Source organism: Dreissena polymorpha, chromosome 13, assembly GCF_020536995.1.
Source record: "Dreissena polymorpha isolate Duluth1 chromosome 13, UMN_Dpol_1.0, whole genome shotgun sequence".
In the NCBI taxonomy this organism is placed as follows: Eukaryota; Metazoa; Mollusca; class Bivalvia; order Myida; family Dreissenidae; genus Dreissena; species Dreissena polymorpha.
This window is the reverse complement of record NC_068367.1, coordinates 37,391,024-37,408,106: the sequence shown is the minus strand read 5'-3', so window position 1 is coordinate 37,408,106 and position 17,083 is coordinate 37,391,024. Positions and strand designations below refer to the sequence as shown.

Genomic DNA, 17,083 nt, shown 5'->3' with positions numbered 1-17,083 from the left:
TTAATTTTATTTTTATTTCAAAAGTAACAATCAGGATTTTACTAGGAAACATTGTGAATTGTAACACAATCTTGTAAATGCCATGCCAAATCATGTACATGTATAAGAAATAAGAATTATTCCATTTCTCTTCGACAATTTATTTTGTCATTGTTCAATGTGTAATAAAATTGAAATTGAAACGAATTTACTGTATCAGAGACAATGAAACTACAATCATTGTTTACAGGAAGTTAAATTATTTAAAATAATTGTAGTTAAACAACTTTTTGAAAGAATTATGCATATGTTCAAAATGGAAACACCCTTTAAAACATATAGAGATTTTCAGTTTTTGTTAAGTGAGCCGCGTCATGCGAAAATGGGCCTTACACCAATTGCGGCCAGCGTAGCTCCAGGCCAGCCAACTATGCGCGCAGTCTGTTAAGGCGTTTCCATGTCCGCTTTTGAGACCACGAAGCCTTGAACTATAGCTCTGCTGGTCGCATATGACATAAAACCCATTTACGCATGACGCGGCTCAAATGTATAGTAATGGAAAAATGGGAAATGATAACATTTGATTGCCTTTTGTAGTCTTGAATAATGCGATAAACGGTAACACATATGGCAACCGTCTGTTCCAACACGCAATGAACACTAATCAAATTGCAAATGACGAGATTGACTTTGTACCCATACATCTGTCCATCAACACAAACACAAGATAAATGTATACTACATTTTAAAACCACATCATACTTGTCAAGCATTGAATGTTTCAGCAATGATTGAAATCAAGAGTTTAAACGATATAACTTCCAATGCAAATGCCTCAATACCTGTTGCCACAGTCATTTATAATACATAAAGTTCCTTGCATTAGAATCACTGCTCGATCCTCGTTTTAACCCATTTATGCCTAGCCTAAGCGTCTAGAAAAAAGGCCTTGGCAAACAGCGTAGACCCAGATGAGACGCCGCATGATGCGGCGTCTCATCAGGTTCTTCGCTTTTTGCTTAAAGAAATTTCTGTAAGAAATATTCTAAATATAGAAATAAGTTTAATAGAAATCCCTAATTTTGGAAATAAATTGATCCAATTCAGAAGGATGGGAGAGTCCACTAGGCATAAATGGGTTAAGTAAGCTCGTTCAAACCACCTTAGCACCACTGTCATGTACGAATTAGTCTCTTTTTGCAACCTCAATTCACAAAACAAATATAATCCATGTGAATCTGTTACCACTTACAACAGTAATCTGTTAACAAGAATGTGTTTAAAATAGTTTTAAGAATGCAGGTGTTTTTATTTATATATTTTGTTGACGGTTATGTTACCGTTTTATTGCAGATTAATAACATCGTTGTTGATTAATATCCCTAGTAATGCTGGAATGACCAATCTTATAGCCAATCTAAGCGCCATGCTATGTCGTGAATAACGTCCATTTTTATTTGGATTGTCCATTCTTGAGATTCTCCAATATATGGAATAACGTTGTGCACACACCTTTTTTCTTTAAAAGATCTAGTGGTTTAACTAAATCGAAAATAAACATTGTTAATATGTGAGAACAAAAAACAACCGTCCCAGCAGTTTTCTTTAACCCATTTATGCCTAGCGTCCTGAAAAAAGGACATTGCAAACAGCGTAGACCCAGATGAGACGCCGCATTCTGCGCTGTTTGCTTAAAGAAATTTCTGTAAGAAATATTCTAAAAATAGAAATAAATATACCAGACACCCCTACTTTTGGAAATAAATTGATCCAACTTAGAAGGATGGGAGAGTCTACTGGGCATAAATGGGTTAATCTATAGAACCGTGCTTCATATGGTCCCGTACTCACCAACCCATTCTTAGACTTAAAAAAAATAGCGAAACAAGCCAATGTATGCAGTAAGAAAGTTTTGAATCGAGACTCTCATTAAGGCGGCCATTGTTGAATGTTGAAACACGAACGACAACTCTGCTAGGAGAATGTTATCAATGATCCTACGCAGTGACGTATGCAAAAGGGAAGTAACTGAAAAATCGAGTTATCTCAATCTTTTGCTCGGTCTTTTACATAGGCCGCCATTGTGAGAAAATTTTCTACTGGTTATGAAACCTTGGACGACGCTGTTCCAGCATCGTCAATAAACAGTTGGCTTAGAACAAAGAAAACAAGAGATTGCCAAGCAATATTGCCCCTACCGGTGAAACTCCACCATTGTCAGTAAAAAAATATAAACAATATTTGTTGCCAAAGCAACCAAAATTCTTGACGTAGGAACAAAATGAAATGACGTGCATAATTTCAATATTGCCATCTATCCATGTTTAAAGTTTCATGAAAAAATATGAAGATTTTTTAAAGTTATCGCAGGATCCAGAAAAGTGTGACGAACAGACTGACAGACAGACAGAGCGCAAACCATAGGTCCCCTCCGGTTTCACCGGTAGGGGACAAAAAAGACATCCAGTGTTTGGACATATACAGGCTAACACTGGTAATTATGCCATTCACAAAATGTTCTACAGGAAGAATGATGTACATGGTTAATGCCAAGTTTGGCTCAATCAATAAAGCAATTATTGAATAGAATTTGAAAATAATGTGCCTATTTTCTTAGTTGAGTGTTGTAATTGTCTGTATTGTAAATGTTCAGTGAATTCGGGCCTTGGGTACGAGTTAGAGTAACATCAATACTCAAAATGAACGAATATTTCGCAAAATATTTCGCAAAATAATCCCAACCCATAAAAATATCAGTGTTCCTTGTAGCAATAGCCAAAATTTAAACGCTAGATGTGGTCTGGTAACATAGATTTAACGAGATGCAAAATGCTCGTTTTTAATTTTGTGTGGTACAATATATGACATTTTAATTTACCGCAATACTATCTATTCATACGACACACGAGCACTAACTTGCTACATGAACATGTGTTGGATATATTGTCCCGCAAAAAGACCATTTTTGTATCTTGTTAAATATATGGTACCATACCACATCTACCGTTGAAATTTTGGCTATTGCTATAAGGAACTTTAATTTTTTTATGTTTACTTTATTTTTCAAATACTGTAAGAAATATTCGTTGATTTTGAGAGGTTATGGGCTTTCAATTAAACAACGTTGTATATTCTTGATAGATATACTCCGCTTCTGCCTCTGATATATACCCCTGTCCCACAAGTCCCCGCAATATGCCAGCGCGTTCGCTGTCAGTGGCGGCCTTTTTGAACTTCCGGAGCTCCTCGCGGATCTTCGTCGAACTTACATTGCTCAGTTCCGCCGGTATCACGTAGTAACCAGTTTCCGCGAACTTGCGTCCCTTATGAGTATCGAACCAGCGTTTCTCATTCTCGTTCATCCCCTCCCTCCCAACGCAGACGGCGAACCATTTGTCCAGCTCTTTGGAGCTCGAGAGCCGCAGACCGGTTTTCTTGTCGTCGGCCATAAAGCGGTCCGACCCGAACACAGCGGCGCATTTGGCATCCGGCGCGTTTTGCTCCACGCGCAGCACCTCGCGAACGGCGCCCTGTGACTCCGCTACCTTTTGATGCACCTTTATCCAGTCGTATTTCAAGCACGCAACCTCACAGAGGCGCTTCCGGTGCTCGAACGGCAGGATGATGGGCTCTATTTCTTTCTCGCACTTCCGCTGTATCGTACAGTCAGGCGAAATGCATATATACGTGGCGATTATCGTGAACTTGGTATTGGCCTCTAGCCATTTTTTCGCTTCCACCAGCGTCTGTATGTGATTGGAGTGCACCGGGTTGAAACCCCCAAACAGGTAGAGAATAACCTGACCGGAATCGATTGGCATCTCGTAGTCGCTCTTTCTGGAACTGCTACCTTGTGGCTGCATCGTCCCTTCCGTTTTCACGTTGCCAAGGACCATCGTCGAGTCGACCTCCTGCTGATAGTGCGCGAAAAGGTCGCCTATAGTCCACGATGATTTGTCGATGTAGTTCGTGCCGTCCCCGGGAGCCGCTTCCGGTATCGCGTCCGTAAAGACCGAGCTATCGTCGGTTTCCGGTACCTTCTCAAGATCGTTCGAGTTTCTTTTACTGAGTCGTCTGCTCAGGCGAAACATGTTTCTAAGACTAGACATTTTCACGTTTTACTTTCAATTCTCTCCAGTGCTAATCTAATATCACAGCGGGACCATCAGTAGAAATCACGAACTTACGCACGCACGCACACGCGCGTTGTTTTTCGAAACATTTTAACAATCCCACTGTATATCGCAGCATACAAAGTCACACACTTCCCAAACGCAGCTTCCTTGTAAGATACGAAATGTGTGCGTTCATCTATATGTAGCTCGATGGCTTAACCAGCACATTGCATTTTGATGACCCTCGCGCAAAAAACCTGGTTTATCTGAAAAACACGTGTACATGATTTTTACAAACGTATCAAAATCTCTAAAGTCACATAACATGTATAACAATTAACACGTTTCCGATAAGGAGGAGCAGCCAGTTCCTGTGCAGATAGTCATCAATAAAGTGGTTTATTTAACCCTTTGCATGCTGGGAAATTTGTCGTCTGCAAAAATGTCGTCTGCTGAATTTCTAAAATTAGCATTTTCTTCGATTTTTTTCAAAGAATACTATCAGAATAGCAAACAGTTTGGATCCTGATGAGACGCCACGTTATGTGGCGTCTCATCTGGATCCAAACTGTTTGCAAAGGCCTTTAAAATTCGGTTCCCGCACTGAAAGGGTTAAGACTTTATTTATTGCGATAGCGTGACTTATTTTATCGATACACGCTATTTGTCCACCGCATAAGTACGGCGGCACAGATTTGATGCTGATAATAATCAATAAAGTAGTTAATTTAAAACTATATTTAGTGCAAATGCGTTACTTATTGGATTGATAGAAGCTATTGTCCATGTCATATCAACGATGGCACTGACGTGATATGTTCGCGTTCCTATTTAACGACATATTATACTTTCGATGTGTATCATAACATCACCATGGCTCTGTTACATAAACCTCGTATGATTTCACGTCCAGGCTAGCATATGACTGTTTTATGACCGACCAATTACTTGTTACATGATCTAACAATGGCAGTGTTTCATGACCTAATCATGGCTCTGTTACATGAACCCCATATGGCTGTATGACATGACTAGCCCATGACTGTTACATGACCGATCAATTACTATTTACATGCCCTGTCAATGACTGTTTAATATGGCAAGCGAAATGCACATTAATTCCTTAAACCACGGTTTAACAGTTAACTATATAGTTAAGATACTTTGAACCCGGGTTCAAAGTGCCGTTTGCACATTAAATCCTTAAACCCGAGTTCAAGAGTTTGAACCGCAGTTCAAAGTGTGTCTAAAAATAGATACAAATCTGTTATCTGAGACAACCAATTAGCGGAGCTTAAACCACAATTAGCTATATATAGAAGGTAAATGCCGCGATTTCATTGGTCCTCTCTTAACTATAGGGTTAAGAGACTTTAAACTGAGGTTCAAAGTCTTAAACTGCGGTTAAGAGGCGCGGAATGCACATTAATTATTTAACAGTTAATTATATAGTTAAGAAATTTTGAACCCGAGTTCAAAGTGCCGTTTGCACATTAATTCCTTAAACCCGAGTTCAAGAGTGTAAACTGCGGTTCAAAGTCTTAAACTGGAGTTAACAAGCGCGGAATGTACATTTATTATCTAACTGTTGAATATATACAGTAATAATACTAGTTGTTAATTCATGTTGTCGTTTTATTACCAAATTTATGGATTTTCTTAACCCGGAAGAGGATAGTTCCGATTTATTTACGGAACCACATACATTGATAAATATGAAAAAACACTAGTTTAATAATATAAATCCTTTATTAATCAAAATCATATGTTCAACCTCTCCTATACCACTTAACCATTGTAACGATTTAGAAACAGACCGGACTAAAACATCCGTATTAATAATAATAATAAAAACAAATAAAAGCTTTATTTCCAAAACGTTACACAAAAAAGAAAAATGGAAAAATGACATGACAACATTTTTTATGACAATTTAACTTAACTAATACAAGAATAATGGTTATGCATAAATTAAAAATAATTTAACAAAGCGGGATGCTAAGAGTTCTTTATCGACGCACTCCCACTCAATGAGGTCTATTAATGTATAAAGTTTCAAACTGATGCTATTAATACTTTTTAACGAGACAAACGACGGACAAGTGATCCCTATAAGAAAACATTGGGTAGAAAACAAATATTAATGCATAGTATTCAATACAAAAGCATTTGTTCGTTAACAGAAAATACTATAAGTGTAACATAATTATACTATGTACAACAACCTCAAGGTAGACATAATGTAATACAAATTTGTAGTTAATTAAATAAATAAACTATAAAATGAATCATAAACATAATTGTCTCGCGTTCTGAGAAAACTGGACATAATGCTGGTGCGTAAATTGTCATCCCAGATTAGCCTGTTCAGTCCGCACGGGCTAATAAGGGACGACAATTTCCGCTTTTATGGAATGTTTCGTTTAAATGATGTCTCTTCTTAGCGAAAATCCAGATAAGGCGGAAAGTGTCACTTTACGCATAAGCATTATGCCCATTTTTCTCAGAACACGACACAATTATGCATGTTCAAAACCATTTCTAGCTACATTTTCCCACATTCTCTTTCACTATTGCTTTAACTTATATTTTTATGGGACCGTTTCATCAAAGATCGTACGACAATCTTAATTTATAACTTAAATTTAAAAACTAAAAATATACAAGCTGTTGATAAATAGCTCCGCAAGATATAAGCCATCGGTAAGAACATGATGAAATAAATGATTTTACTTGAAATAAGCAAAAATATGCTTCGGTCTGTTAAAATAATGTTTCTTTGAAATTCGTATCGTATTCTAAATTTGTCGTACGATGTTTGATGAAACGGGCCCATAAGAAAATAAGTTAAAGCAAGAATTTGACAGTGATCTCAGCTATATCATACGCTTGGACACACTCAAATACTGTTTACAGAAAATACTATATTTGTAACATAATTATACTATGAACAACAACCTCAAGGTAGACATAAGTGTAATACAAATTTGTAGTCAATGAAATTAACAAACTATAAAATGAATCATTAACATAATTGTGTCGCGTTCTGAGAAAACTGGTCATAATGCTGGTGCGTAAATTGTTATCCCAGATTAGCCTGTGCAGTGTGTAAACTAGGAATAAATCGGCTTTTTTGTGGATATAAATAACGAAATACACTTTGTACAAAGTCTACATCTTAACGTGTCTTTTTCGATCGTAATAACCTACCATTTATTGACCTTTTTGCCATTCAATAAAGCATACACTTAAACTAAGAGTACGCTTTATGGAATGGCAAAAAGGTCAATAAATAATAATTCCGGTTTCACGGTCCTGAACAAGGGGTTTCCGCGCGTATATATGAAAAAAAAACTGCATATTTTACAAATTGAACTGTCTTTGCATGTACTTGTAGAATCTATATTAAAATCTGTTTACTAGTGATAATGAGTGACAACAATCTAGCATTTAATGATACCATAAATCTATACTTTTAATTTATTTTACGCAAGTATTTTATATCCCTATTGTGAGCAAACGTGATTGCTTGTTTTCATGATATTTCGAACACTGCAGTAACGTACGATCTTTAAACGTAATAGCAGAGGTTACATTTGCCAGTACCCGTTAAATACGTTATTATTATGTTAAAACTGGCTAGAATATATTCTATAATACTATGTAGTTCATGTTCATCCATTACGGACAAATGTCTTTGTGTATGCCCTCGAAAGTGGGCATGTAGTGATTGCACTGTCCGTCTGTCTTTCAGTTACACTTTGCGTTTAGGTTTCGAAAAATGTGAAAAAAGGGGCATATGCCATCCTATGGTGGCAAGCATTGTTTAAACATGTTTAAATATTTTATTAAAGCAACTGTTTAGTTATTGGCTTTAAACTTTGGCTTAAATGTCTGCTCAATATGACAAACTGTACACTAATCCGAATCGACTGTATTTCGGTTAGGGGTATTTCTATCAGATTTATACCATAAAAGGTTCACAAAGAAAATATATAAATATAACCTTATTTTCTGCGATAACCTCACACTTTTACGAAGTCTGCGTTGTCTGCAAAACCACTTTGAAGTTTTCTTTCTATATCTTGGAATGCTGTTTCAAACGTACGTAATAATTCACTAACTTCATCCGCCGCCATCTTGATAGAAATGCGCCAGGAACAGAACAATATCACATGACGAAATTGGTTAATAATTAATGTGCAGAGACAACCAAACACCTAAAAGTCTTAACTTATTTTTCAAAGTCTTAAACTGCGGTTCAAAGTCTTAAACTGGGGTTAAGACGCGCGGAATGCACATTAATTATTTAACAATTAACTATAGAGTTAAGAGACTTTGAACCCGAGTTCAAAGTGCCGTTTGCACATTAATCCTTAAACCCGAGTTCAAGAGTTTGAACCGCAGTTCAAAGTGTGTCTAAAAATTGATACAAATCTCTTATCTACATAATTCAGAGACAACCAATCAGCGGAGCTTAAACCACAATTAGCTATATATAGAAGGTAAATGCCGCGATTTCATTGGTCCTCTCTTAACTATAGAGTTAAGAGACTTTGAACTGCAGTTCAAACTCTTGAACTCGGGTTTAAGGATTTAATGTGCAAACGGCACTTTGAACCCGGGTTCAAAGTCTCTTAACTATATAGTTAACTGTTAAACCGTGGTTTAAGGAATTAATGTGCATTTCGCTTGCCATAGTTTAAGACCTGCCTATGGCCGTGTTTTATGACTAAACCATGGCGCTATTACATGACCTCCACATTACTTGCTTCATTACCATTTGTTGGACTGCTTATGGCTGTGTTACAAGGCCTGCCTACGGCTGTTTTACATGCCCGGCCTATGGCTATGTTTCATGACTTAATCTTGACTATGTTACATTACTTCTCTATTACTTATTAAATGACATACCCAATGATTGTGTTATATGATCTAACCATGACTCTGTTTCACGATCTAACCATAACTCTGTTACATGATCTAACCATGACTCTGTCACACGATCTAATCATGACTCTGTTACATGATCTTACCATGACTCTGTTTCATGGTATCTTTATTACTGTTTGATATGACTAGCCCATGACTGTTACTTGACGTGCTAATTACGCTGTAACATTGCCTGCACATTGCGGAACCTAACCACGGCTGTTTTACACGACCTCCCCAGGACAGTGTAAAATGGCCAGCTTATATCTAATTGACATGACCAACCGTGACAGTGTTACATGACCTACACAAGCCCATGAATATATTAAGTGACCAACATGCAGCGTTACATGTCCTTCCATAGGTTTTGTTAAATGGCCAGCACGTGAATATAGAAAATGACCAACATGACAGCGTTTCACGTCCTTCCATAGGCTTTGTAAAATGGCCAGCACATGAATACAGAAAATAACCAACATGACTGCGTTACGTGACTTACAATCGCTGTGTTACATGCCAGGGCTCAACATTAATGGTTGTCCTATTGCCCCTGGCAAGTAAAAGTTGGGTCCGGGCAAGTTATTTTACAATCTAGTTGTCCGCCCAGGCAAGTGCAAAAAAAGAACAAAGAGCATTTAATTTAGACTTAAATTAGACTTAAATTGCTGTAATGATTTTGTTAAATGTGCCACAAAAAAAAGTTTTGTGGTGTATCATTTTGATCTTTATTAAAGAATATGAGGTTTACAGTTAATGTTATTTTTCATGTTTGGGCAAGCGGCTTTACGTTCAGGGCGTGTAGATTTTCTAAGCACTTGCCCGGAAGCAAGTTGGTTTTTAGGTTAATGTTGAGCCCTGCATGCCCTTCCCATATCTTTGGTACATGACCAATCGCGACTGCGTTAAACGACATACTTACTACTGCGTTACCTGTCTAACCCCTGACTGTGGTGTATGACCTACCGATTAAGGCTGTCACGTTTACAGATTTTTCTAAACGTTTAAACGAAGTGAAATAAACGAAACGTTACCGTTTAAACGGTATCCCTATGTCCGTTTAAAAAGCATCAGTACCATCGCATATCCAAACCGAAAATAGTATTTTATTTCCGGAAGTAATATTCAGTGCATATCCCATTCGCGCAATGACGTCATTAAAACCATAAAATATTATAAAACAGAGCATCCGAATCACCACATGTGTATTCGTCATTCTATAAAAACAATTTATAGAACGTCGAAAATAATGTAAAATCAATGAAAAATACTGTTTCCGAAAACGACACTCCGAAACAAATGCACGTATTTTGCATATGAAATACAATGCGTATATCGTTTGACCGCAGAAAATGAAAAACCAGTTAACTAGCAAAAACGTAATCAATATATAATTTGTTTTAAATATTGCTTTTCAACATGCTACCGCAGTGTTTGACTTGGCTTATCAATCTCTTAAAATATTTCAAGATGGCGCCATCATGGCGGCATTTGCACTGTTTCGTTGCCAAGTAATAAGATTTTTCGGAAAGTAGCGAAGATTTTCCGTTAGTTTCCGTTCATTTCTGTGCCATCCGCTAACCAATCAGAAATAAATTATTGCCGAATTCGGTAGCCCGGATTTACCGCAAGTACCCGGTTTCGCAGTTTGTCATCGATATACTTCGTACGGCTAGTCGGCTACGTTATTTGCACCCCAATATTTAATATATTGATATTGACTGTCGTTTAAACGTTTACTGTTTTGGTAAACGTTTTTCAGCAAAACACGAAACGCGACCGTTTAAACGTTTAAACGTGACACCCTTACTACCGATGATTGTATTACCTAAGCTGCCCGTTACTCTGTTATGACTAATTGTGACCTGTACATTGCTCTAGGGCGTAGCTTACCAATGACTTGTTGCATGACCTGTTACATGACCAACCGATGAATATATTGTGACTTCGTGTGACCTACACATGGCTTTGTTACATGACTTGTCCATAATTGTAGTGCATTGCTTACATATGACTTTTTACATGACCTGTAATATACTGTTTTTCATGGCCTACCAATTACTGTTTTAAATGACGAACCGATAAATAAGTTAGAAGATGAGCCTATGAATGTGCTCAATATATCCAATAATTTGAAAATTAAATGGCAATACAAAAATTACAATAATTCGTTTTGATATTAATCAACATATGCTACAGAAATGGCAACAGATTGAACATGTTGAGTTTGTTTTTTCAAAATACTACGTTGTATTTTTATATGTTAAATATATTCAAACATGGTTGTTACGATTTAGTGTGTCAATGTTTGTTTAACTTAATTGTGTTTCTATATTATGTGTTCGTGTTTCTGAAAGATATTTTTTCACGTCTTGGGGTTTGTACAAGAAAAAGTCGCCTTCATTGATCATTAAATCACGCATTTCTACCTTTGATATCGGGGTGAGATTAAATGCAAACAAGAAAGATAATAACAAGGCTACATACACAAAGTAGCCTGAAGGTAGAAGGTTTATGAGCAGTCATTCACTGTTTCGTGTTGACCTTAAGGCAACATTTATCAACACCATATATCGCGTTAAAGGGACGGATTCGCAGTTTTTATTTGGGAAAAATGATGCTTTTCGTCTGTCCCTCTTACGTCCGTTCGTATGAACCAGGTTCACACAGAAACAATACTGCTTCCAAGCAAGCTGTTATGAATATATGGATGATGCATCTGAACGCTGATGGACCGACATCAACTGACCTCATTTTGACATTGACATTTACATACTTTTGGACTTAGACTGATTCAGAAGGCTTACATTCTATGTTAACCCATTGCATGCTGGGGAATTTGTCGTCTGCTAAAATGTCGTCTGCAGAATTTCTAAAATTAGCATTTTCTTCGTTTTTTTTCAAAGAATACTATCAGAATAGCAAACAGTTTGGATCCTGATGAGACGCCACGTTCTGTGGCGTCTCATCTGGATCCAAACTGTTGGCAAAGGCCTTCAAAATTCGGTTCCAGCGCTGTAAGGGTTAATCTAAAATGACGCGTTTGAACTTTCTTCTGATTTCAATTGCTACAAAACTTTAATACTTGCATGAACACTCTCAACATATCCACATCGTTTCATCTCTTTTCGACAGCTACATTTACATAACCTTTTACCTATGAATCAACACTGACTAGGCTTCCACCGGGGTCATCAGCGCATATCGAACGCGGCATACTGTTTTAAATGCAAGTAACTTATACTTTTGTATTTTTAGAATCCATAGCATACAAGAATTATAGAAATTCCTTCCGATGTTTGTTACCAAAGCATACATTATTGTTATTGACAGTTGATGCTTCTTTCAGTACAATACTTGCGAAAGTTTGAGAAAGTTTAGAAAGGTCACGGAAACATTTCGATCTTGAAATGAACACATTTTCAGAACCTTTTATTCGCGTCGTGAAATCTTCAGATTGGGAATTATGAGTCTTTTATTTGCTTGCTATTGAATTGCACAATCCTGTCGAAATGTTATTTAAGAAGCCATTTGGTACCATGTTTGGTCTAAGTGCTCATTTTATATTTTCAATTTCAGACATTGTCCCAATAAACCTTTCTTTTGGGAATTTTTTCCGACGACAATTCGCAGTTTTGTAAAAACAAAATCCATGCGGAAAGTTCCTTTTACGGGTACTTTGTAAAAAAGGAAAAGAAATCGGTTTTTACTCCGAAGACGTGCGATTTCCAGGCCTTGAAATTTATAAAAATAAAACGTACATTTAACACGAGCAATACGCTTTTTTTCAACTAAAGACTTTTAAAAAAATACAAATTTTAAATTGACATTGAAAAAAGACAATTTTCAAAACATGCCGCATATTAAACGATGCATTCAGTACATTAATATAAAGAAGTGAAACTCCAGCTGCTGGAGCAGTATTGCATTCTCATTTTATACAATTAGTTGGTCCTTTACTTAAGGCAAGTGACCAATTGCCTAAACAGTACAAAACAGCACAAAACAGCACAATACAAAACAACATAAACACATATAAGAATAAAGCTGGGATCACAGCCTTGGAACGGTCAATGCAAAGCATTTGGGGTTTAAACCGGTTTTAGAGCGCTCAACCTCACACTTGGCCCAGCAATATTCATGATACATATAAGTGTAAATAAAATTGAGCCTCATAGCATTGCAACGCAAATTAAACAATAATAAAAAGAAATTAAAACGCATTCAAATTAATTACCATTTAATTACTGAATGGTAGGAAAGAGACCGGAGCAACAGAGTTACAACTTTTTGAGGAACGATGAAATGAAATTACGAACAAGTGTCAACTCCATCCCTTGTTTTTAGAAAAAGATTTAAGAATATAGCATCATAAAGTTAATATTTCAGATCATCATCGCGAAAATACAGGAAGAAGCAGCAATAATTGATGTAAAAGATCCATATTTCATAGCTTGGTTGTTTATGTGACTGCTAAAAAATAAAAATAAAAAGTAAATCAAACAAGAAACGCCCGTCAGATAGAAAATATTAATAAAGTTTAACGTTATAAACCCGATTAACACAAGCAAATAACATTCCTGATTAAGAAAAATGTTGTGTTTTTTTTAAATAAATAGGACTTGCATACATTTTATATTATAGTTCTTCTTGTTTTTCTAATTAATTTAAACTATTTTAAATAGTATAGTTTTGTTAGTAAATTAATGTACTTACATTTTTCCAAAATACGAAAATCTGTCCCTTTAAGCTTGTGATGCTTGGGGAGGGGGGACCTCAGTCCCGAATAAGTATACCTGATGTCATGTATTGCAACTTTATATACATAAAATTATGTATGTGTGAAATTCTAACCATCTAACCCTTGGCAATTGTGTGAGAGCCGTTATTAAGATAAATCTAGCGGATGCGAACACTTGTAAATTCAACGCTCATCAAATCCTATTGTTTACAGGATGCATCCCTCGTTTACTTGGAAACTAGGTTTGATATTTTGTATGAGTATAGTTTCGTTTTGATAAGGTAACACGTCAGTTTAAATAAACACGTTAAATGTTACCACAATAAGTTTAATTACCTCCTATTCTAAAGCAGTAAAAAAAAATGCAGACATACTACACAAGTTTAACGTTTGATGGGTTTCCTGTTTCATTTTGCTCTAAATGAAGTGCAAACAAGTTTAAACCAAGTCGTAAATAACAATTCCTTGTTGCCGAAAGTAAACATTTGTGCAAAGTTTCACAGAATCTAAGTATAACCAATGCATAATTTTAGCAATTAGACATTTGCTTTAAATAAGTATACATCGCTTGATAATGAGTGTGCTTACGTATCAGTAAACAAATTTAACAATAAAAAATTAACAGGTTAAATCTTGTAAAACCTCACCTTGAACGCTGAAATCTACGTCGCTATTTAACACGTATCCTGCTTTAATCGCTTTTTAAAGCACTAATGTCGTTGTATATTTAGATTGTACGCTTAACAACAATAGTAACTGCATATTTAAGACAGGGAAATGAATCCATACTTAACGCGATTGTCGTCTGTCTTCTTTTACTTCCGTTTTGAAAACTTGGATCGATTTCTCGAACACAGCTGAGGCCGAGCAAACACAAACATTGTTGGAAGGTTTCTTGGATCGATTTCTCGAACACAGCTAGGCCGAGTAAACACAAAAATTGTTGGACGGTTTCTAGGATCTATTTATCGAACACAGCTAGGCCAAGCAAACACAAAAAATGTTGGACGTTTTCTTGGATCAATTTCTCGTACACAGCTAGGCTAAGCAAACACAAAAATTGTAAGACGGCTTCAAATTTATTTGAGCCTCGCTCTGAAAACGACAACGCGGTTTAATGCGTGTTCGTAAAGTGTCGTCCAAGTTAAGCCTGTGCAGTCCGAGCAGGCTAATCAGGGACGACACATTCCGCTTTTATGGATTTTTTCGTGTAAATGGAGTCTTTATTTTTTTTTTAATCCAGTCTATGCGGAGAGTGTCGCCCTTGATTAGCATGTGCGGACTGAACAGACTAATTTGGGACGACACTTTCCACACATGCATTAAACCCCCTTTTCTCTGAACGAGGCTAATTTGATTCGTTTCGCTTCAGTGATCATAAACAATAATATTTTGCAAATCATAAACTAAAATGATCTTTCTTTCTATGCCCTTCACGTTTTCATTCTTCAATTCTTTTTAAAATTTAATGTTCTATGTGTTAATCGTGTTTGTATTTTAATCCTACCAATAAATTGTGTACTTTGTGTGCTTCGCTCTCGTATGGTATGAAATTACTGAGGGTGTATATCCCATACACCGTCAGTTACTAACGGTGTAACTAATATTATTTACATTTGACACATTTTATTTAACGTTCTTGCGTGTGGTAGCGCGTGCGTGAATGCTTGAACGCGCATATTACAAATATTTTCAACATGTATGATAGTTTTAAGCCCGCGATTACATCTTGACACCCGGATTCAAATGTTTAGTTTGCAAGTATTTTAGTTTTATCTCACAACTGGTCCCCGGGCTCAGGACTTAACCCATTTATACCCAGTGGACTCTCCCATCCTTCTAAATTGGATCAATTTATTTCCAAAAATAGGGATGTATAGTAAAATTATTTCTTTATTTAGATTATTTCTTACAGAAATTCCTTTAAGCAAACAGCGCAGACCCTGATGAGACGCCGCATCATGCGGCTTCTCATCTGTGTTAACGCTGTTTGCCTAGGCCTTTTTTCTAGACGCTAGGCATACATATGTTAAAATGATTGAACATGTCGATGATTGAATATTTCTAAACTACAGTATCAATTGTATATCCCCGACATTAACCCATTTATGCCTAGTGGACTCTCCCATCTTTCTAAGTTGGATCAATTTATTTCCAAAATTAGGGATGTCTAGCATATTTATTTCTATATTTAAAACAATTCTTACAGAAATTCCTTTAAGCAAACAGCGTAGACCCAGATGAGACGCCGCATTATGCGGGTTTACGCTGTTTGCATTGTCCTTTTTTCAGGACGCTAGGCATGAATGGGTTAATTTATGGCCGTAGTTCAATGACTGTTTTACACAGATAACCCATTGAGTGTGTACAGATAAAATCCATTGACTGTGTGCTAGGACAATAATTTGCGGGGTACACTTGACGATTAATTGACTTGATCGGGTAAAGGGACAATCCATTGACTGATTTCGTATAAATCCACGCGATTGAGTACCTAGGCAGTCCGTTGACTGAACGACAACTCTTGAAAAATTCAGTCAATTTGCGACCTTTAGCCAATAGCTTTTAAAACTACAAAACAACTGTATGGTGGGAAAATGAAATTGTGTTCATTTTGGTTTCTAAATATGTTGTAGCTCAAATAGAAACCGGATCTAGATAGCGGATGCCCGATCGTTTGTAACATCAACTTATCATGACAGGGCATTACATGAATTTATCTAGTATATTACGTAGTGATTGTGAATTGTAGTGTCATCATTTGTCACTAAGGTCTTGAGCGACACTTTTTTTAATTTTAGCCGCGTTCTTGGAAACATGCATTTTATCCATAAGCGCTAAGTGTCGTTCAAGATTAGCATGTGCAGTCCGCAGAGGCTAATTTGAGACGACACTTTCCGCGTTTATATATCTTTTAGTTAAAAGTAAGTCAATTTAAAAACAAAATCTAGCCAACGCGGAAAGTTACGCCCCAGATTAGCCTGTGCGGACTGCACAGGGACGACACTTCACTCGCATGCAATAAGCCCAGTTTTCCAAGAATGATGCTAATATGAGTCGTGTTCTGAAATAAAAACCGGGCATAATGCATGTGCGTAAAGGGTCGTCCCAGATTAGCCTGTGCAGTCCGCACAGGCTTATCTGGGACGACTCTTTCCGCTTGTATGACTTTTTTCGTTTAAATGAAGTCTCTTCTTAGCAAAAATCCAATTAAGGCGGGAAAAGTCGTTCCAGATTAGCCTGTGCGGACTGCACAGGCTAATCTGGGACGACATTTTACGCACATGCATTATGCCCAGTTTTCTCAGAACGCGTCTCA

At 36.7% G+C, this 17,083-nt stretch overlaps 1 protein-coding gene across 2 annotated transcripts; it reads right to left on the bottom strand.

Annotated features, from left to right (window-relative positions):
* LOC127855808 (uncharacterized) lies at positions 1-14,597 on the bottom strand. 2 transcript variants are annotated; one of them, XM_052391620.1, is made up of 2 exons: positions 14,412-14,597; positions 1-4,360 (listed from the first exon to the last, which is right to left on the bottom strand). In XM_052391620.1, the coding sequence occupies exon 2, from the start codon at positions 4,086-4,088 to the stop codon at positions 3,090-3,092; it is 999 nt and encodes a 332-aa protein (XP_052247580.1). In that variant the 5' UTR covers positions 4,089-4,360; positions 14,412-14,597; the 3' UTR covers positions 1-3,089. The 2 variants fall into 2 exon arrangements, with proteins under 2 accessions (XP_052247580.1, XP_052247581.1); XM_052391621.1 differs by lacking the exon at positions 14,412-14,597 and adding an exon at positions 13,740-13,927.
* Between the last annotated feature and the right edge of the window lie 2,486 nt (positions 14,598-17,083).